Below are 23,408 nucleotides of genomic sequence, written 5' to 3' on the forward strand. Positions count from 1 at the left end.
AGCTCTGTGTACCAAACTTTATTAGCTAATGGCTTTACGGTCTCTTTACCTTTGAGAACCGGTTCATCTTCTGATGCACGGTTTCAGATTAAAATCGGATACGCTTTATGCAGTGGAGTTTTCCTGAGACGTGTCTTCAACTTAACTCGAACTGATTCATGTTAGAATCCCTTCAAAAGTGGGTGACTGGGTGTCATTTTTCAACGACCCACCCAGCTTTGGATCAGTATAATCGTCAAAGTACGTACTTTCGATTAATTTTGGACTTCATAAACGGAAAGGAACTCAAATAGCGTCACTAACCTGTAGCGCATGAAGGACTTTGGCAGCGAGCGGCTTTTCAGCTTCATTTCGAACTTTCGTTTGATCGACGACGACGAGGACGACGAAGAGCGGGGTTTCGTCGTCGATGAGTAGGTCGGCCTGTCAATTCCCGATGTGATGATTGTGGTGGTGGTGGTGGTGATGGTGGTCGAGTGGCAATCCCGTTTCCGGTTCGGTGCATTTTCCATCATCGTGCAGAGTGCGGAGCGAATGTCGAAATGAAAAAAGATGAAAACAAATTACTATCTGATACGGAAAAGGGGTGATGTGATATTTTTCCTCGGTTCCCAGAATGAGGTTCGAGTGGTCTTGGGAATCTTTCGGGCTAATGTCTAAAGCTAAAGGCTGCCATGATGGAGTGATGTAATAATTTCCCACCTCAGACATCTTCTTCCTTGCCAGGCTGTCACCGGTTTGATGGAAGATTTTCTCGACTCGTGAAATGGAGTGTGATTGCTACAGGCTGAGGAAAATGGATCGGTGCGTTTGGGTGTGAAAACCCAATCCGCAGTGGATATCACTTTGAACGATAGACTGATGACGATTCGTTGTTGCCTGGTAGCGCATAGGGAAACGGATACTTGTGACAGGTGATGATGTCCTGATGGGGGAATTTAGGAGATAAAAATAACATGGCGAAATTAAATTTGGGTAATTGTTTTCGTGAAAGGTGGTGTCTCAGATGGTGTAACCGGATGGAGCATGTCATTATTACTTTCTATCAAATTCTGTTCTATGTAAAATTTCTCCGAAAATTCATTACAGGGTGACGTATTTTTGACGTATTTTAATGACAACCATTCTTGCTAGGGACCAAACAGTCTCTTTAAGAAAAACATCTAATCAAATATAATCTAGTCTAATTTATTCTTAGCTCTTACTGTTACAGCTATCGTGTGATCTCAGTTGCTCAAACAATTCAATCAGCTGTTTATATTTAATACTTAATTTATGGTTAATGGACGGCTTGGCTTAAAAAAAGCTTCTGATCAAAATGACGTCTTATACAAAGTTTTAGAGAAAAATAATGTCTGATTGGGAAAACATACACAGTAATTATATATTGCAATTTTCAGTTAAAATTCAAAAAAGGTGTAACACACACATATGTTACATACATACAAAATGTTTTTGTTCAATTTTGATTTTTTTAAAGATCATGAAAAATGCAAACGTTTGAAATGTTCAAAACTATTACCAATTGAAAAGTGGCAAAAATCGAAGAACAAGAATTTATGGTCAAATATGAAAACTTTTTGTTTGAACGATTTTGTATGTAATTTTTACACAGGAAACTTCATTTAGCCGTTTCCTGTGAAAAAAGTAAGAGGTTGTATCCAAGACACGACCGTAGATTTGACGTAGGATTACGAAAGGTAGTTATGATGTCACAGCAAAAGTATAGTAAATAATAAAATGATTTCTTAACTCGTTATCAGTGAAAAATTTCGATCGATTGAAATTCGGAAGCAATCTGAGAGCTTTGTTTGTGAGGTGCTCTGTCGATATTCATGTAGTACAAGCCAATCATGGATGATATGTCTTGGATTCAAGCGCTTACTCTTTGGTTTACTCTTTTATTAGTCATTTGTGTTCCTGAAAAGGACCGATGGGTTGGAAGCTTGAAGCTACACAGTTAGAAAAAAGAAGTGTAAATTTCTGTTACTATGATGCACATAAATGGAGCGTTTAAGTTTAAGTTGCACATAAATGGAGCGTTCAGGTTTACAATATATTTTTTTTTATATAATTTTTGTTTATTTATTAATTTATTTGATAAGGCTCAACCGAATTAACTTTACAGAGCCGAGGATTCTTGGTCACTATACTATACATCTTAAAACTATAGTCAAAAGTAGTTGAGTGGACTAAGATAGTGTGTGAGTGAATATCTTACGCGTTTCAATTAGCTCCGCTAATATCGTATTTTTAACCCGTTTAATTGTATATTACTTACTTGTTTGTGTGTGCATTCGTCGTTATCGTTGTGTATTATCGTAAAGTTGTGAAAATTTGATTCCCACGTCGCTGTTTGCTGTGTTTTTCAGTGTTAAAGTTGTGAAAATTATTCCCCATTTATTATTGTCTCTGTTTACATCTGCATCAATAGCAGTTCAGCAGACAAAGCATCCGCACAAGCTTATTGCTCGCAGTGAAATCAAGCCGTCATTCTTTGCTGCATACAGCTGAAAGTACAGTCGCATCCATATTAACCGGCTAAGATGGAACGGGTTTGTGGTAAATGTTGCAAAGAAGTTCGTGACATCGAACCTGCGCAATGTGCTTTTTGCGCAGCATTTTGACGTAGAACTACGTCTTTGAGCTTGAGCTTGAGCTTGATTGACCGCCCACGGTTGCTACTCTGTTACTGCCAGATCAGCTGTAATTACACAGAGAACCAATAGACGATGCTTGGGACTAGCAATCATCCTCAATGTGTAAAAACTGGTGATCTTAAATTAGGCAATACCAGCGCCGGCCGCGCCCGAACACAGGTCAAGAAAGGAATGGGAAGGATTGTGTTGACATGACACTCACTTTGATGGAAGCCGAGAACACCTCTGCACTTCCACGAGGAATCACTGGGATGTTGGATAAGAGGGTTGGGTTTGCAACAGAGTTCGTTTTGGTAAACAATAAGCTGAATTGATGTCCTAACGATCATATAACGCGAAGGAGCTTGGGACTAAACCCACGGTCTTCTGCTCAGTAAGCAAAAACGTTTACCACCAGGCAGACGAGCAGTTTTTTAATCACCGAGTTGCTGTTTTTACCATGTAGTCATATTAACAAATAAAACGATTGACGAATCTTGAATGTGGATGGGCCTGAGATTAGACTCATGATGTTCTGCTCAGTAAGCAAAAACGGTTGCTCTAAGGCCACCGAGCCCATCATATCACATAATACCGTTGCTCAAATTTGTGTATCCATTAAAACCCGGAACCAACGACAACAACGAGTTTCCATAAATCTCTTTGATATGTAAGGACCTGGGACCGCGTTTTTCTGCTCAGTAAGCAGGCCACTGTAACCGACGATCTTTCAAATCCGAAAACTAAAAACTACGAAAAAGTACTTAGGCCTTCATTAAGTTCCACTTTCACGCGACGTACAATGACAGGGTCCTATCCAGGATTACATCTGAAAAATCCAAATCTGGCCAACGCCCACCCTAAACCTAAACCTGTTCTAATCCACCTGAAATGACTAACGAATGGAAGACTTTGACTACCCAGCCATGCAATAGTCTCATTCCGTGCCTTATGGCAACTTGATGATTCTATTGCGCTCATCTTTTGGCACCACCCAGGGGAGACTTGGTCCTGTACCCAATGCTTAACTTATCTCCATTCCACTCAGCTACTCGCAATTTCTTGTGATATAGTGGGCGGAATATTATTATATGAGACAATTCAATGCAGACGTCTTTCCAAATTTGGCAGATCGACAGGTAATCGGTGAGCTACCACGATAGTTGCTATTCAACAACTCGACAACGTCCCATCGTCAACGCCTGCTATGAGAATTTCCCATTGCAGACGCCAACGAAATGACGTCATCGAGCTATCGATCAACTACCCTGGTTATCGCCTGGTACCTTATAGCACGATGCTAGGAGGCGAACCGGAAGAATCGATGAGCTACCTCCCCCCTTAGAACTACGTCTTTGTCGACTATACTGGGGTGCAAATCAAAAAATATGTGTGGTGAAATAGTGTCAGGTTTTGAACGCTTGTAACTTTGTCATTTACAGATGAAATTAAAATCCAAATACGCCAATCGATAGGATATTACATTACAAACCTGTTGAATTAAACATTTTTTCCAATTTTTCTGTAATAAAACTGTTGAACCAATGAAAATTTTATCACTGTTTTCATGAAAAAAAGCGTTTTCCCAAACCCAGTCATCATAATCGAGTACCACTTGGTTGCATATCGTTCTGAAAAGACATAAAACAGCACTGCTGTCACGCTTTTGCTCATTACCGCTTCGGACGGCGTGGCGCTTGGTCCTGCAGTAAGCAGGAGCAAGTCAGTGGTTAAAGGTGACTTGGGTCCCGTTCAACTAAGAGGCTGCTCATTAACTACGAAGAGGGGGGGGGGGGCGAGGGGGGCAAGAATCCCAAAAAATGTCTACGTAGTTAATGAACAGCCCCTAATACAAAACGCGGAAAAGTTATTTATGCAAAACACCCCCTCCCCTATAACGACAACCTGAAAAAATGGACTTTAAATATCACTTTTTCCGGGAAATAATTATTAAGTAAACTACAATGTAACTGCCCAGAGAGCTTCGAATTTGAAAAAAAAAAAAATCGCTCACAATATGTTAATGTTATTCTGTGGGTGATTTACCACCAACTGACTTCAAAACATATCTGGTACCTCTATATATGCAATCAGATAAACATCCTAAGTCCTTCCTTTTTTACATATTCTGCACAAAAGATACTTTCTGCCTCATCTCATTCATAAAAAAACGGTGGGAAATCCTGTCAGGGGCGGGGCTTAGAAGGAGCGTCGGATGTTAACCCAAATGCATATACCGTGCATCATAGAGAAAGAAGCTCTTTCTACTGTTTCCAATTGGCTTCTTTAAGGGTATTGAGGTAAAGGCATATTCGTAATCTACATTAAACATTGCTCCAAAATCCGAAATTTTATCAAAATTGGAGCACTGCAACTATTTCAAATAAGTGCGATTACATTAGCAAATATCACCATCTTAGCGCCCCTCAGTGGAACTTTGTATGAGAGCGAGCTGTCAATTTGTTAGTTTAGTGTCAAACAGTGGAGTTAATATTTTCTTTTATCTTTGATTTAAAAAATTGAGAAGAAAGTCAACGGTTTCGAAAAAAAAAATCGTTTTTCTAAAAAACGAGGCTCTTTCAGATGATGTATAAAAATCGACACACTTTTTTTTTAAATTAAGGTACCCAATGAGCGCAATTACTCAGGAATGCTTGTGATTACGAGCCCGCGTTTCAATAAAATCCTATTTTGAGAACATTGTTCATTTTTTTAGTATTATTAGAAACTAGAAAGTTAGATTTTTTCACCAAACACACATTGTTCATGTCCATATGTAATATTCATAGAAGAAAAACACGGCATACATTTAGACGCAGTGCGAAAATTACATGAATAGGTACAACCAAAATCCATTACCCTACACCGGGGCAAGTAGAAACGCGTGGGGAAGTTGAAACGGTAGATGTAGCTCTTAGCGGAAGTGAATAATCACTGAGATTATTTCTAATATAGTTTGCGGTTGTCACAATGCCTCTCAAAAATAATAACAGTGAATATTCACTTCTTAAGAGATATACGTACTGTTTCAACTTGCACCGGTATACCTTAACTATGATGTTTATCATCAAAACATTAAACAGGTAGGTAACCTGTTTACAAGCTTTTGCTCTGACTTTGAAATTCAATAGGGGAATTTACGTATTCTCGGCAACCTAAGCAGCGACGTTCTTCCTATAGCCTTTTTCTCTAAGGAACGCACACATATGCAGTAGGGAAGAGCGCTACTTCGTCGTAATCGCCCATTTCCGTTCTATCGAGCAGAAATCATCAATCATATCAATGATTTCACCATGCACAAAACAATAATACGTTTGTTCCGATGCGTTAGTTCATTAGCTACGACATAAATCCTATTAGAGCGCATTGTATGCATATTTACGCTCATTGTTCTCAAAACAAAACAAGCGCTCCTAGCGCATCCCCTTTTTCTCCGTTTATCCGTAGGACGAAGAAAATCTAATGGCGTTTCAATGCGTTTGGACGGAATTGAAACGCGTGGGACGAATTTAGAAGCAAGAAGCAGAGTTAGATTTTTAATAATATCTCAACATTCTTTGACTCTTTATCAAATCTAACGGTACGTACGGAAAGGTGGATAAATTTAGAAGTTATCTTTGATGAAAACATTCCATGTTTTGTTCAAACGCTTTCCAAAAAGCGTGGTAAAGTGCGGGATGTTCTTAGTAGGACGAAAATAAGATCAAAAACCCTATTGGTTTGTTTACAATCTTTTGCTGCCAGCTGCTCTAACAATTTCAGTCGAAAGAATTGTCAAAAACTGTTTTGAAACGCTTTTACAAAGCTCCAATCTTCTCTAGTGAGAGCGAGCAATGTCGGCAACCAGTTTTTCTTCGGCAACCGTTCCATTTGAACTGCATGTAAATCTGCTGTTCTATTATCGGCAACTCGAAATCAGCTACAATTTGTTGTGTCGAGCAAGAACTATGCCGGCCACCGAAGGTCTTACTTTGCTGCTGTTTAACAGCCACCGAAAAATGTACAAAGTCCGGTTTGCATGAACCGAATTGCTGACCGGGGGCTTGGGTCGCCACAAGCCATTTTCGTCCAGGAAACACCACTATTTCTTCAGATGTAGGCCACTTGAGAAGCTCGTCGACCTTTTCACTAAGGTCCGACTGAAGCTACACTAATTAAGTACCACCGCACAAATGACAAATTCCCGCAAAGTTGCACGTCGAACGTTAATTACCCAGACCGTGATAAGAAAGTGAAGCACAGAACTATCGACCGCACGTCTGTTTCAACTCGTTTGTTAATGACTACTAATCTATATACAATTTTTACATAGGGAGTGGGTTTGCATCGATCGTTTTGGTTAACGGTCAGTGATCGGTGGACGGAGGCTGATTGCGCATGCGCGCTCTATCCACTCTTTACAGAGAGATTTACACTGTAGGGTGTTGTGTGGTGCGTTTAGGTAGATATGCATGTTAGCTCCATCTCCAACAGTGCGTGTGTTGCATTTCAAGAAAACCTTGCCAAATTGCTTTTTCTCAGTGGTAAAAATATAGTAAAATTGATGCTGAAAGCATAAATAATCGTTTGTATGCATTCAGCGAAGTGTTTTCGTAAGAAAATCCAGTGAAAATAGTGTTTCGATTTAGGTTGCCGAAAATAGTCTGTCATGCCGAAGCCGTCATTTCCCCTAGGTGAATCCTCAAATTTTCAATTAATGTTGTACTAAGCACCTACTTATTGGAAACCAAACATTTATTTTGAGAAAAGTCACAGTAAACGCTGTAAAGTACATAATGATGATACATGGTAATTTTATGTTAGGGTTGTCCTCCAAATTAGAGAACAAAGAGGTGCTTAAACCCGTATTTTTTAAACCCGTATACAAGCTTAAACGTATGATCGTTATACCCCTTCCTCCCCTACTTCGTTGACATTTTGTTCAATATTTAAAGTACTGCCTTCTGACAGGTAAAACAACTGCCTGTTGCGTTATCATAACATGTTATCTTCACTTTCTTCTCTGCTTCAGAAACCTAACTTAAAACTAATGATGGAGCTACTGAAAAAAATAATGTATTTTTTGGCAATTGTTTTATTCCACAACATGCATGGCGTTTTTGTGTTTTAAACTGAGGTGCAAATCAACAAAAAATGTTTGACGAAATAGTGTCAGTTCCTGTATGGAAAATTCTGTTAATTCTTAACCATTACATTAAATTTAAACACTTTATCTCATGCATAAGATGAACCGTGGTCTGATTCTGCTAACATGAATTGTCGCGAGTTTTGAACCATAACCGAAGCATTGAAATACTTTAAAAATTTAAGATAAAGTTTAATAATCAAAAATGCATGACACATCAATTTTGCGTAGTTCTACGTCATACTGCGGTCGTGTCTAGGACACAACCCTTAAGTTTTTTTCATGTCAAGCCTGAATGCTCGGACGTTAACCGCAGTCATATGCAGCAGCTTTTCAGTTGCGGAAAAGCTCTTTGGCCATGTACATCATGCAGAGTTGTCCTAGGAAATCGCTCTCTACGCGATTTGATTTTGACCTCCCAACGTGATCAGTCGAAGGAAATAGCAGAACTTCGTGAGCAAGTAGAGCTGCTATCGAATTTGGTTCACGATTTGCAAGGCACTATCACCTCGACTGTTACTAGTTGCGAAGATGCTATCGTATCCGAGATACGTGAAGGGACGTCAAAATGCAAAAAATCAATACAGAATTCTGTTAGTACCTGGCCTGCGCTGACTACGGACACCAACAAAAACAACAACAACAACAACAACAACAACAACAACAACAACAACAACAACAACAACAACAACAACAACAACAACAACAACAACAACAACAACAACAACAACAACAACAACAACAACAACAACAACAACAACAACAACAACAACAACAACAACAACAACAACAACAACAACAACAACAACAACAACAACAACAACAACAACAACAACAACAACAACAGAAGCAGCCACAAGTCCCAGTCAAGGAGCAAGGAGTGGATCAATTCGGTGAAACAACTTATTGGAGGTACAAGATCTCTGGAAGGTGGTGACATCATCGTTGCTCCACCCACGTCCAAAGATGTATTCTAGATCTACCTCTCGCATTTTCATCCGTCCGTGAAAGCTGACACCGTTTTCAAGCTCGCAAAAGAAACTTTGGTTTGCAATGATGTTGTGAAAGTAGTTCCATTAGTGAGAAATGGCACAGACCTAAATTCATTCAACAACATTTCATTCAAAGTTGGCATCAATTTTGACCATCGGGAAGCCGCCCTTAATCCTGACTCGTGGCCGGAAGGAATCCTGTTCAGGGAGTTCGTAGACAATCGTGCAAAAAAACGCGCAGGCGTCCGCATCTCCAAAATCATCGGATGGGTCAGATACAGATACTCCTTAAGATCACCTATCACTGTTTCTTCGCTTCCGGGATGCATCGTAGAAGGTAATATGGAAGACCCTGATTCATCTACCACAGTCGCGCCGATCGCTTGTTCCAGCCATCGGAGTCATCCCGGCCCTGTGTGTGGAATTGTGAAAGGGGTCTTCCAGACTTCAATACTAGGCAAGTACTCGCAAAATTCACTCAGCCACGTCTCTCCTGATGATATTTCCCTTACCAGTGATTCTACGCCAGCCAATGTGGCCGCTCTGGTTGCACCTGTACGCATTTCAGAAACTACCACGCTGGTCCCTATGCCACTGAACTCTGCCGCGCCGGTTCGTGTTGTATGTAGTTACAGTCATCTTGATCCAGCAATCGAAAGTGAATCTCCGGGACGCACGTTAGAAAGCAACACGGAAGCCTCTAATCCACCTAGCACAGTCGAGCCGTTTCCTCATCAATGCAGTCAAAGTCGTCCTGGCCCTGTGTCTGCAGTGCGAGAAGAGGTCTTCCAGCTTGCTCATAAAGGCAAGTATCAATGTAATAATGTGTGCTCCCTGCCTGAAGATGTTTCGCCCCACAGTTGGACTATTTGTTCTGCCACTGCGCACTGTACCTGTAACATTGAACTTCATACTGAACACGCTGAGGATGCTTCAAACACTGGATTCTCGGGACGCGTCGTGGAAAGCACTTTGGAAGCCCTCGATCTCTCCGACACGGTCCTGCATACCGCTGCCTGCGCTCTTTACAGTCGTCCCAGACCAGTTGTTGGATGTAGAGAGAGGGTCTTCCAACCTGCTCTAGTAGGCAAGTACCACGTTAATGTTGGATTGCCTCTTCCTGATGTCTGTTCGAATTCCAGTGGTATTATATGCAGCTCTTCATCTTCCACCACGGCTCCATCGGCCGACAACGTATCTGTTGCAGTTAGCGCTGTAAACGTAGCTTATCTCCTGCGCATATACTACCAGAATGTTCGAGGACTACGGACCAAGGTAGATTCGTTCTTTTTGTCCGCTAGCAACTGCGATTACGATGTCATTGTATTGACGGATACATGGTTCGATGACCGTTTATACAGTGCTCAACTGTTCGGAAATGCCTTTTCGGTTTATCGCACAGACCGTAATGCCTCCAACAGTGCAAAAACCCGTGGTTGAGGTGTCCTAATCACTGTTTCATCTAGTCATCTATATCGATCCGACACCTGTTTCCGATGCTCTAGAACAGCTGTGGGTTAGAATCACTACGCCAAGTCGAGTTATTAGTGTAGGCGTGATCTATTTACCTCCTGACCGCCGCAACGATGTCATTGGTATTCAGGATCATGTGAACTCCATCGGTGCTATTGTTTCCAATTTGGAATTCAATGACTATGCTCTGCAGCTCGGAGATTATAACCAGCCTTTGCTCTGGTGGAGTAAGTCGTACGATGGGCCTTTCCAGGTTGAGCCTCAATCGGTTCTATCGGCTGCTAGTTCAATCTTAGATCCTTAAGCCAACATTAGAGTCATTTCCCCTATTAGAGAAAACACATCAATCACAGAATATGAGCCTAACGGACGGTATCGTACTGTGAAGCAGCACACATTTTTTTACTTACCACACCGAAACTGAGCGTGTGTTCAAGGTTGAACTGGCAAAATCTACAAAATCTCTTGTCAGTCCGCATCGTGCTCTCTTGCCGTGCGGATCTATTTGCTTTTTGCTTAAGGAAGTGTTACTACTACCTAAAGCTACAACAAATTTAAACAGCACTTTTCAGTGCTCAACCTGTAAAAATTTTCTACCTTGTTCAACTCCTCTTATTCCTCTTCGATCCTTGTTTGGACCCTACCCGAGGTAATCCTTCTTGGATATCGATTTGGAAAATTCCTCTTCGATCCTTCAGATTCTTATAGTAATCTGCTTGGAAGTCGTTTTGGATAAAAAATTTACTGCCGCCATGGCGCCTAAACGCAAAAGAAAGGGGCAAACTCTTGACCCCCCTTCTGAAGAAATTAATTTGAGTAATCAATTTGATTTGCTCACGGATGATGAGAATGATCCATCATCCAAGAAAAATTCTAGTAAACTTTCCCGGCTTAATGCCAAGAAGGAAAAGATTCCCCCTATTGTGATAACCACTACCGATTTCCATGCTCTTCGCATGGAACTTTTGAATTTCGTGAAAGTTAAGTTTTCACTACAAATTGGACGTCGGGGTGAATGCCGTGTATTGGCTGAAACCTTGGACGGATTTAAATGTCTTCTCAAGTATCTTACTGAGAAGAAGCACAATTTTTTTACTTACGACACCAAAACTGAACGTGTGTTCAAGGTTGTCATGAAAGGACTGCCCAGTGGTGAATCCCTGGATCAGATCAAAGATGAACTGGCAAAATTACTTGGAGTTGTGCCACTCCAAGTAATCAAAATGAAAATGAAATCCCGTCCTGGCGATTCGCGCAACGGGATTTCTAATGATTTTTATTTAGTTCACTTCAAGTCTAGTGAACTAAACAACCTTAAGGCCTTAGAAAAAGCTAGCCTTATGCTCCATGTCCGAGTGAAGTGGGAACACTTCAGGAAGACTGGAGGAAATTTCCAAAACCTCACCCAGTGCCGTAAGTGCCAGGGATGGGGTCACGGAACTAAAAATTGCTACATGCCAGCTAAATGCATGAATTGTGGTGATTCCTCTCACGCAAAGGACGACTGTCCTGTGAAGGAAGATCCTAAGAAATTTAAATGTTCAAATTGTGGTGAAAACCACAAATCCAATTTTTGGGAATGTAAGACTCGCAAAGCGATCCTACAATCTCGTTCTAACCGACAGGTAGGAAACGCTCCACGTTTCCGACCAGGTACAAATTCCTCTGCTGTTAACAACGGTCAGCGAGGAACAAATTCTACATTCGTACCCGTAGGTACAAATATCACCCCTGCTTCAAATGTTTCATCTGTACCTACTCCCCTCGCTGCTAACAATGTTCAGCGAGTTAATGGAGCTACCTATGCTGCTATTGCAGCGGGTAGAAATCAAAATACTAACCAACGTTCTAACGGAAATTTTGACAATTTTGACTTAGGAAGCATTACTGCCCCTAAAATGGAATTTTTACAGAATTCATTAATTGACATGATTTCTGATATGCTTAAATCTAACTCCATGTTCGATGCTATTCAAACTGGAGTAAAATTTGCTAATAATATTGTCATGACTTTAAAATTCAGTAATGGATTTTAAAGCATTAAACATTTTAAATTGGAATGCTCGATCTCTTAAAGATAATGAAGACGAGCTATTTAATTTTTTGAGAGTTCATAACGTGCATATTGCCGTTATAACTGAAACGTTCCTTAAACCTGACCATAAGGTTAAGAAGGACGCAAATTACTTGATTTATAGAAATGATCGTCTTGATGGACCCTGTGGTGGCGTTGCCATCATTGTTCATAGACGAATCAAACATAAAATTCTTTCTTCATTTGAAACCAAAGTTTTTGAAACTTTGGGAGTTTCTGTTGAAACAAAATTTGGACAACTTACGTTTATAGCTGCCTATTTGCCATTCCAATGCGTAGGCCAGCAAAAGAATTTTCTCAAGGGTGACCTCCAGAAACTTACCCGTCATAGGTCTAAATTCTTTATTATTGGTGATTTTAATGCAAAACACCGCTCATGGAATAATGCTCAAAGCAATTCCAATGGTAATATTCTGTTTGATGATTGTTCTGCAGGTTATTACACTATTCAATATCCAAACAGCCCAACATGCTTTTCTTCTGCAAGAAATCCCTCCACTATTGATTTGGTCTTAACTGATTCATGTCAACTTTGTAGCCAATTGGTTACCCATGCTGACTTCGGTTCTGATCACCTTCCAGTAGCTTTTGAAATATCCCAAGAAATAATTTCTAATCCCAACAGCTCTACTTTCAATTACCATAGAGCAGATTGGGAGCAATATCGAACATTTATGGAATATAACTTCGATCCAAACATTCCTTTGCAAACCAAAGATGACATTAATTATGCTCTTGAATCTCTGACTACTTCTATAGTTAAAGCAAGAGCTGTCTCAGTACCAAAATGCGAGGTTAAATTCGATTCAATTATAATAGACGACGATCTTCAGCTCTTGATCCATCTTAAAAATGTCCGTAGGAGACAATATCAAAGAACACGCGATCCTGCCATGAAAGCTATCTGGCGGATTAGATAGTAGATAGAAAGAAGATTGATGACGATTCTAAAGATTTCCTATAAAAATATGAGGCGCGATGCAAGTAGATGCGACAAATGAAAGAATATTGTTCGAAGATTGATTCGCTAGTGGTAGATCTGATGAGCATCTAGAATTGAGATTTGGATGTGTTGCCCCCCTCGATATAGACTTTAATTGGAACACACAAAAATAAGCACGTCTACCAACAACTGGAACACCTACCCTAGGTATGATCCATAAAATTAACATTTATTTATCATTTTTTCTTAAGAAGATTATTATAGAAGCTTCTTTTGGAAGCTAATTCTAGACACTTGACCATCGCTCCGCACATCTACCTAAAAACACGGCAGGACAGTAAATCTAAGTAGTTAAGCAGTAATGGAGCAATTTTTCATGGTTTATGGATCAAAATTAATGATACAGTGTCCAAAACGTGAATAATATACGTCTAATTTATGGATCATGGCTGTTCGGAATATCGGGATAACCCTGTACCGCCAAGCCCAGTGACAACCCTGTGGGGGATTCAGAGAGCTACGGTAACGGTCGATGTCAGAAATGACAGACGTCAGGTTTGGTTCAACGGAACTGTGAACTCACAGTTCCGTTGAGCCAAACCTTAGATAGGTCGGAGTATGAACGAGAAAAAAAGAGGAAAAGAAGATACAATTCCAAACCATCTAAAAAACGTTTTATAGCTAAATTATTTTAATTGCCTAAATTTGTTAATATACCTATCGTTTAATTAAATTGTAGTTATTTGTAGTGACCTAGCTACCAACAATCAATACGAAACTAACGATTTTAAATTGGCTCACTACTTGACTTGCCTATTGGTCCCAAGCAAATCGATAAACGTACCCCATTCTAGTCAAAATTCTAGTACTACACAATGTTTGTTTTGATTCGCTATGAAAGTTTGACAGGTAAAATGAGGGGTTCGTGGATTTTCTCGTGTTTTATAGGGGTGCATCGATAAGCTTGGGACCGAAGATAGTACCAGAGCTTAGCCAAAAAGTTGAGCACATTTCTTCGGGACCTTCTGGTCTTAAAGTTACCTCTATGTAGCTACTGAAGTAGGTTAGTTGGAGGTGGAATTCGTGCAAATATTGAATTTAATAACCCTATATTTGCTTAATCTAGATACTAAAATTTGATCCTAAAATCTGGAAACCTACAATTTGTTCCTAAACGCTATATACATGATTTACCCTAAGTAACTAGTAAGTAGCTCATTCTACATCGTTTGCGTGCTTAACTAAAATAATAATTGAATCCCTAAATGCTAAATCTAGCCAAATTTTTGTTGAAAGAGTGACGGAAGATAACTCTCGGTTTGAAAATCTCTCGCTCAGCCTCCTATCGCTTTTCATGGAGGAATTTCTCTTCCTCCAGCGCTTTCTTATTTGCGCTTTACTCCTGCAGCAACTGGTCTAGGGATTCTTCCAGGCTGACCTCATTGGTACTTCCTTTTCCAGATTCGGTTGCGGCATCACTCCTCGCTCTATTATTTCTGCTAGGTGGTTTCTTTGAGACAGACATCTTGGTTCCTTTTGCCACCTTCAGCATATTTGTGCACTTAGAGCACGTATACGGAACCTCCTTTACAGCTGTTGTCTTACCAGCACAACTATAATGGGTCCAGAAATCGCAGACATCACACTGAACCATATCATCTACGTGGTCATGGCCTTCACAAAGCGTACAATTTCTATCGCTGTTCTGTTCTTCACTCAACGGTGGTGTTGATCCCTCTGACATTTTGAGGTTATATCCGATGTTGTTCTTCAAGAATGTCCGGATTAATGAAAGCAACTTCCTCAGAGCAGTCTCGTTTTGGACAGCTTGAAGCTGAAATAGGTTTTGTTATAAGCATTAAGATTGGTTTTGATTTTATATTAGTTTAATAAAACCTATTTCAGCTTCAAGCTGTCCAAAACGAGACTGCTCTGAGGAAGTTGCTTTCAATTATACGAACATGGCTATATTTTTAAGTGCGCAAACATGATTTTCTAAGGATCACTTTCTTTGGTTTAAGGTTCACTGCTGAATGTATTATGGATCAATTGCAATATGTTTATGGGTAATTCCTTAGAAATTTAGTGGTACATTTTTACAATTGTGTTGCTAAATTTTACATTAAATATGGATCATATTGATATTTTTTATGGATCATTTAAACTTTTTTAAGGATTTTCTACGAAGTTTTATGGATCATTTGGATGTTTTTTATGGAACGTTTTCCAATATTTTATGGATCATTTATTGGTTTTTATGTTCAAAAGTATGTTTGCCTTTTAAAATTAGACCCAAGTTCCAAACGCTCTTGGAAGCTCATAAAAAAATTGAAGAACCTCAAAAGCCTATTCCAGCGCTTAAAAAAGGTGGTAATTTTTTTTTCACAAATTTGGAAAAAGCTCATTTCAGTTTGGGTCTTAAAAGTCCTATTGAAAATCAGGTTTCTCGGGATTATCTGAATATTTGCGGGACTGATTTGGACGAAGTAAGATCTACAACTAAAAAGTTTCATAATATGAAAGCTCCAGGTGAAGATCATCAAAAAACTACCAGAGAGTACCTTGTCTTTTTTGGTAAAATTATTTAACAGATGTTTCCATTTGGCATACTTTTCTGATAAATGGAAAAATGCAAAAGTTGTTCCAATTTTGAAGCCGGATAAAAATCCAGCTGAAGCTTCTAGCTACCGTCCAATAAGTTTGCTTTCTTCAATAAGTAAAATTTTTTAAAAGATAATTTTAAATATAATTATGCTTTACATGAGTACGAACTCAATTTTTGCAGATGAGCAGTTTGGATTTCGCCATGGACAATCAACTACTCATCAACTCTTAAGAGCTACCAACTTAATTCGTTCAAACAAATCTCAAGGCTGCTCAACTGGAATTGCTCTTCTAGACATAGAAAAAGCATTCGACAGTGTTTGACATGAAGGTTTGATTGCTAAATTGAAAAAGTTTAATTTTCCACTCTATATTATGAAATTAGTTCAACATTATTTAACTGACAGAACTCTGCAGGTCAATTATAAAAATTCCAAATCCAGTAGTCGATCAACCTGTTAGAGCAGGAGTTCCTCAGGGTAGCATTCTTGGGCCTATATTGTATAACATTTTCACTTCGGACCTACCTGATTGCCTCAGGGCTGCCACAAATCTTTGTTCGTCGATGACACAGGCATTTCCGCTAAAGGAAGAAGTCTTCGTGTTATTTGCAGCAGACTGCAGAAAAGTTTAGAAATTTTCTCTTCTTATTTACAAAAATGGAATATTTCTCCCAATGGTTCCAAAACTCAACTTATAAAATTTCCACATAAGCCTAGAGCTTCGTTTTTGAAACCTAGTAGTAGTAACATAGTTACTATGAACGGAGTTCCAATTTCCTGATCAAACCAAGTGAAATATCTTGGATTAGTACTTGACCAAAAATTAACTTTTAAAGATCACATTGAGGGCATTCAAGCCAAATGTAATAAGTTTATAAAATGTGTGTATTGTCTTATAAACAGGAAATCCAAACTTTGCCTTAAGAATAAACTTCTAATATTTAAAGAAGTTTTTAGACCGGCCATGCTTTACGCTGTGCAAATATGGTCTAGTTGTTGCACTTCTAGGAAAAAAGCACTTCAAAGGATTCAGAACAAAGTTCTGAAGATGATTTTGAAGTTGCCTCCCTGGTACAGTTCTAACGAAGTACATAGAATTTCGAATGCTAAGACTTTAGAACAAATGTCTAACAAAATATTTGTCCTTTTTGGAAAGTAATATTACACAATATTTTCGACACGATTGAAATGCATCCACTTTGAAGTGATATAATTTTTTTTTTGCAGTGTGCGGAAAAGTTAGACCGATTAATATATCATGATTCTATAAAATAAGGCAGAATTCTTTAAAAAAAAAACAAACTCTCGAAGATGGCGAAGTCCTGTTTTGCAACTTTTCTTAAAACTACACATTTTTGCGGCAAGATGAGGTTCAAAGCTAACATTGGAATAATTCTCAATGTACAATTCATCAATTTGTAGTTTATTTTCATTATATTGGTACACTAAACCACTATTTGACAGCTCAATAGGTTCTCGAGATTCTATCCGCCAGACTATGAATAAAAATAGCGACTATAATGTATAGGTGTTCAAATCCCACTGAACGATTGCTGCAAACGATGGAAGTTAAATGTATTTTTTTTATAAAATGTATATTCAATGGGCTTTCTAAAAACAAGACACCCTTAGGGGTAGATAGTAACATTGAATGAAAATTACTAATCTCTCTTTCGTTGTTCAGAAATTTCACACTCATTGGTCAGGATCCAAAATCATATTTTCCATAACTTTACCGAATACGCATTCAATTTTTAGCTCCCATAATTGTTTAGATTTAGAATTTCCACCATTCTAACCATCTTTTGCTACCAAGAACCATTTAATTTTAAACATCTTATAAGCAGACACCAACCGTTAAAAATGAACTGATAACAGGGCATATATTTATTCCCCTGCTAATTTATCGCCTGGACCATAATTTACTCGTGATATTATCTACATCCGTTTTTTTTTTCTGTAATCGAATCAAAATCTCATTAGCATTTAATACACTGGCAGACTCCAGCTAAAAGAAAGCGAAATTGTGTTTGTCGACGACTACAAATAACCAATCCTCTTGGCACCACTCTTAGTAAATTTCATTGCTTCACTATTTCTTAAAACAAAGGACCTCATTCGTTCGCCCAATCAACCATTCAAGGTAGATACATCACCCACCATAAGCACGGGAAAAACCAATCTGTTCTGCTCTTTCTCCAGCTGAGCGAGAGATGGGAGGTGTCAGCTAATTCCCGTTATGAATGAAACCCGAGAACTCACTCGACAATGGTCAGCTTGGGTTGGAGGAAATAGAAAAAGAAACAATCGAAAAAACAACAGACTCACCTCGCTTTCCTATCACGTACGTCACTCCCGGAGCCAGCCTTGTCCGTCGAGGAGGAGTTGGTACCACCGTTCGATCCATGCCGCTGATTGCTTCCGCTGCTCGGCGGAGGATTGCTTCTATTGCTGGGGCTTCGATTGACTTTATAATTGCTACTATTGCTTTTAACACTGCTATTGCTGCTGCCCCCACCACCCCCGTTGCTTCCACTGGGGTGGTTTGATTTGGCCGACGCTCTACTATTGTAGCCTGATCCTAGATCGGCCAGAGAATAATTGCTTTTCGAGGACGTGGAATCCTGTTTCACCAGCACGGAAGTCCCCGTTGCTATCGTTGTCATCGTCGACGTCGAGCCCTGATGGGAGAACGATTTCGAAACACGGTCCCGCGTAATTGGCATCTCGTGTTCACCGAGAAAGGTGATCGAGCTCGCTTTGACAATCGACGATGGCCGGGGTGCGCCGTAGATGTAGCGCGGCGGTCCACCGCCGATGACCGTCGGGAGATCCCGGTCGTGGATGTCGAAATTGTTTTGCTTCTTGAGCGGATGGTGTCCGACGCCACCGTAGCTATTGGCCTTGATCGGGACCAGGGTGGCGCCGGACCTTGCACCGATTACAATCACTTCACCACCTGTTCCACTGAGAAGACCTGTAGCACTACTTGCAATGTCACCAGCACCGATACTCTTTCTGTTCAAACAGTTTTCACTACCCGATTTTGTTAACTGATTGTGTTCGACCGTTAGCGACGACGTGACGCCACAGTGTGGCCAAAAATCACAGGAACTAGCGGTACAACTGAAATGGATACAAAGAGGAGGGAAAATGCGTTCAAAAATCTTGACAGTGGCCAATTTCGCTACAGGTTTCTGGATGTTGTCTGTGGGGTTGTATACTAACGTTTGTTCTTGGATGTTTGTTTTGGCTGTTATTTTGATTTAGGCTATAGAGTACATCGAAAAGGGGAGTTAGAACACTTTTGAATCACTTGATTGGTTTAACAGTTCCATAAGTGAAAGTTTAACAGTTTCGTTTTTTAGTTAGTAACTACTAACGTAGTAAGTTCATTCGTATGATTTATCGTTTTCTTAAAAACAACGTTGTTCGTATTAAAATATCAATCTTATCGTATCGTATTTAAATTCCTTGTTAGTAGTCTTGTTAGTCTTACGGTTAGGCTTTTGATTTTGGGTGATCCTGCCGGGTACCGTGGCACCGGCCATACTCGGGTTAGTGTGTTAGTCGTGATCGATCGCTACATTTCTGACAGTTACTTTTTTCTGTTTGTTTTGATTTTGATTGGCTAGGAGAAGGAATTAAGCAGTTCAATACCTTCCAGAAGATGGCGTTCCGGCCGGAGGTACAACAACGTTACGTGACTCTCTTTGCAATTGCTTGTTTTTGGTAGCGTACAAGAACTTCTTGACCAGTTCGGCTTCCTTGAAGGCAGCTACTGCTGCCGCTGCCGCTGCCATTGGCGTAGACGTCGTTGTCACCGTCGAGGTCGTCCCTGCTGCGGGTGTTTTATCATCCACAAAATCGGGCGTGATTCGATCGTCATACTCGGAATCCGGTGTCAAATTCCTCATTAGATACAAATCCGAAGGCTTCTGATAGTGCCCCAGCGAAGGCTTGCTGGCTCCAGGTACAGGTGAGCGCTCCCGCGAAATTATACGTCTCTGAGTGTAGTTTATAATCGGAGACCGGCTCATCCTGCTCACGTCGTACTGCTGCAGATCGTGGTCGTACAATCTACTTCCATACGTCTGTGGACTCCTGTTTCTCGACGTAGATGATTGACTGTACTCGTTGCTCGACGAAGTGCCCGTCGATCCAAACACTCGATCATGGCTGTAGGACCTGCCCTCCGTTCCAACGTACCCCCGCTTCTCGCCCTCGATGCCATAGTTCTCGTCAAACGACTTGCTCTTGTCGAAATCGTACTCGTACACTCCATAGTTGTTGTTATCGAACGATTTGCTCTTGTCCACATCGATCGAATGCGAAGCCGTCTCCCGTCGCAACCGATCCAAGGTAGTGTTCGGCGATACACGTGGATAAACCGAATCCTGCTGCGCTAGTAATTGACTGCCACCAACCTTGCGGGCACCGGTATAGGTCGGCCGTTCCTTGTTCGGGACATTCCCCAGCCGAACGACCACTTTGTGCGGCTGAGTACCAACACCAACACCACCCGTTACCACCTGCTGCCGACTGGGCGACCGTTCCGACAGCTGCAGGGATCTACATGGGGGAAAAAAAGAAAATCGACGGTTAGTAGCGCAATGTTAATTGAAAGAGCAGATGGGAGCTTGAGAGTGTGGGTGAGGGATGGCGCGAAGTTCGCTAGCCCAAGCTGATGGGTGCGCAGGATGCACTACTGACTGCTACATCTACGGTTCGGTTTTTGCAGGAATTGCAGCTAACTATGTGTGTCGCACTGTTGGAGAGTTGATAAATTGAGAGATGGTTGAATTTTGCTGGAGATACGTTTTTTGTTTTGTTTTTGGGTGAGAAATAGAATGCAGAAAAGAAAACTTAATTCTACTAAAATAAGAATTAATCAACGGAGGAAACTGAACTGACTGACAATAATTGGCTTAATGAAATTGGCTTAAATGATATGTATATTTTTTCTTCTAGTCTCAAACTACCACAACTCAGACGATTTTACGATTTGTAAAGACATTTGTGCACACACTTGGAAATGATTACCGACTTCGGTAATTTTTACCGAACTTTCAACAGCAACTGTTCGGTATAAATCAGGCATTTTAATTTATTAGTTTTGAGGCTTCAAAACAAGGAATACTTTACCACAATGGCAAGACTCAATCTTTTAAACAAGGCTAACATCGTATCTAAATTAAAATTTAGTGAAACAGCTTTTGAAATGAGCGTCAAAGTTTTTCCGAACGTTCAGCTATTGGAAGTTTGGTAAAAAATTACAGAAGTTGGTAATTATCTCTCACCCCAGCAGGCCTGGGTTCAATCACAGTCGGCGCCGCCGGGATGATCTGAGGCATAACATCTCTTATCACGCCTTCCTTTGGAAGGGCACACGGGACTGACTTCAAATGATTCCACTATGGGATTTTACAAATTTGACAGGACCCCCTTAAGTGATCTACAAATGTATGGCCCATAACAAACTTGAACAACACATACGAACTTTACAGCTGTCGATTACACCGCATGTGTTTGTTTAGCGTTGATTGAAAAATAGCAGAGAACAGGAAAACGCTGGCCCCTTGGAAGGGAAGTAAAGCCGTTGGTCCCCGGTTCATGAGTTGATGGATCGATAGGTAGGGTCCAGGTGTAGAAGCTGCCTCCTTGGCGTCGGTAGCGTTGGTGCTCAGCAAGGAAAACAAGCAACCGGGATCTTCAACCAGGAAATTTGCGTGAACGAGAGTCTGGAAAAACGTCTGCTGCACGGCCAATCATACCAACTCAGTGAATAAGAATAATTGGCTCAGAGAATTTTCTTTCCTTGCGAAATTCCGGAGTCACGATAGTTTATGAGTAACTGTAGTTTTTTTTTTCCAAATCTGAGTAAATTTCGTATGGAAAGAAAATTCTCTGAGTCAATTAATCATTTTGTCAAGCTTCTGCATTCATGTTCCATCAGATGTCACAGCTGTTATTTGCGGTGACATCTAACGGAAACTACACACAATCTGTTTTCCTATAAATGTTCACAGAGGACACTGCAGTGCAAAACATGTCTGGTACCTCTATATATGCATTTAGATAATTATTCGAAGTCCCTCCTTTTTTACACATTCTGCACACAAAATAGCTCACCCCTCACATAATTTCCCGCCGAATTTTATGTATGGGGTGGGGCATAAAGTATCTTTTGCGCAGAATATGTAAAAAAGGAGGGACTTCAAATGTTAAAGCAAATGCATATATAGAGGTACCAGACATGTTTTGTAGTGTCAGGTACTCTATTTTGTAATCTGTGAAAGAGAAATCACAAATCGAGTGTCAACAAAATACATGGCATATTGAGAGATTGAGCTCGTGAGAGAGAATTTCTCTCTCAAATTTGAATTTTTTTGGCTCTCTGGGAACTGGTAGTAAAGCAGGTAAAATTGTATGGGGAAATTCATTCATTTTTATTTAATTGTAGCTTGTTTAGCATTAATTTCCGGGAAAAAACTGAACGACAAAGCCCCTGACTATTTTTTTTAGGTTGTCGTTCAATTTTTTTGACCTGAATATGCACCGAAAGCAAATTATTCCCACTTCTCTCAATTTCTATATGGGGATTTTTATCACTTCCTACCAGCGGAATAGCGCCATCTCTGTGGAAAATGGTCGAACAAAATGATTAATTATTCTCAGTCACTGAGTTGGTATGATTGGACGTGTACCTTTCCTGAAGCAACACGATTGTTCCATAGAGATAACTCTAAGACCAGAAGGTCTCGAAGAAACGTGCTCAACTTTTTGGTTCAGCTTTGGTACTCTCTTCAGTCCCAAGCTAATCGATGCACCCCTCGAAACCCCTTTTTGGTGTCAATAAAGTGTATCACAAACTTCCCTACTGTTTCAAATTAAACTAAAAATATGGATTCACCTAGAGACAGAGAAAAAATAAATTGATTGGAGCTTTTAAACGAAGAATCACAAGGAAATGCCATAGGGTAGTCGAATAATAATAATAATAGCGATAGTAGGAGGAATAATTGTAGCGATGTTGCCGACGGAAAGGAAAAGGACTCCAATTCCAGAAGTTTCTGGGAGGCCTAGCAGCTCCGACTAAACCGGTCAACAATGAAAGAACAGCTGACTGAGAAGAGTAAGTGAATGCGGTTCACGAAGCACGGGAATCCGTCAAATTATACGCTTTAATTGATGGGAATACCTGGGAATATCTGAATAAACACAGACCAACCTCTCCAGTCTCCATAAATCGCGTTTCGATGATCATTTGAATAACATGCATCAATGCCAAACTGGGACTGCGGAAAACTACCGACAGGAAACTTCAGAAGCTGTCAGTCAGCTGGAAACTGACTGCCTCCGAACCATAGCAGTGGCTTCATTCAGCGAAAGGGTCAACTGTTCCAAAAAATCTTAGCAAGCGCACATTAATTTCTCCGCATCATCCGGGAGAAGGGTAACTTTTTGGGAACGATTGAGCTTCCATCTGTTCCAGGTTATGCAGATACACTTCCTGATTAACTGCAATGGATGAT

At 40.3% G+C, this 23,408-nt stretch overlaps 1 protein-coding gene across 2 annotated transcripts in view; it reads right to left on the reverse strand.

The window, feature by feature from the left end:
• Window positions 1-23,408, reverse strand: part of RhoGEF3 (Rho guanine nucleotide exchange factor 3) — a 623,028-nt gene that overhangs the window by 219,315 nt on the left and 380,305 nt on the right. For both annotated transcript variants that reach the window (XM_065237667.1, XM_065237666.1), the window contains 3 exons: window positions 19,534-20,445; window positions 18,202-18,999; window positions 304-423 (listed from right to left, as the gene is read on the reverse strand). In XM_065237667.1, the coding sequence (XP_065093739.1) occupies window positions 304-423; window positions 18,202-18,999; window positions 19,534-20,445 (1,830 nt within the window). The remainder of the gene's footprint in view (window positions 1-303; window positions 424-18,201; window positions 19,000-19,533; window positions 20,446-23,408) is intronic.

This window comes from Ochlerotatus camptorhynchus, unplaced genomic scaffold (genome assembly GCF_037179485.1).
Source record: "Ochlerotatus camptorhynchus isolate MF236.1 unplaced genomic scaffold, CSIRO-AGI_Acam_v1.1 ptg000639l, whole genome shotgun sequence".
In the NCBI taxonomy this organism is placed as follows: Eukaryota; Metazoa; Arthropoda; class Insecta; order Diptera; family Culicidae; genus Ochlerotatus; species Ochlerotatus camptorhynchus.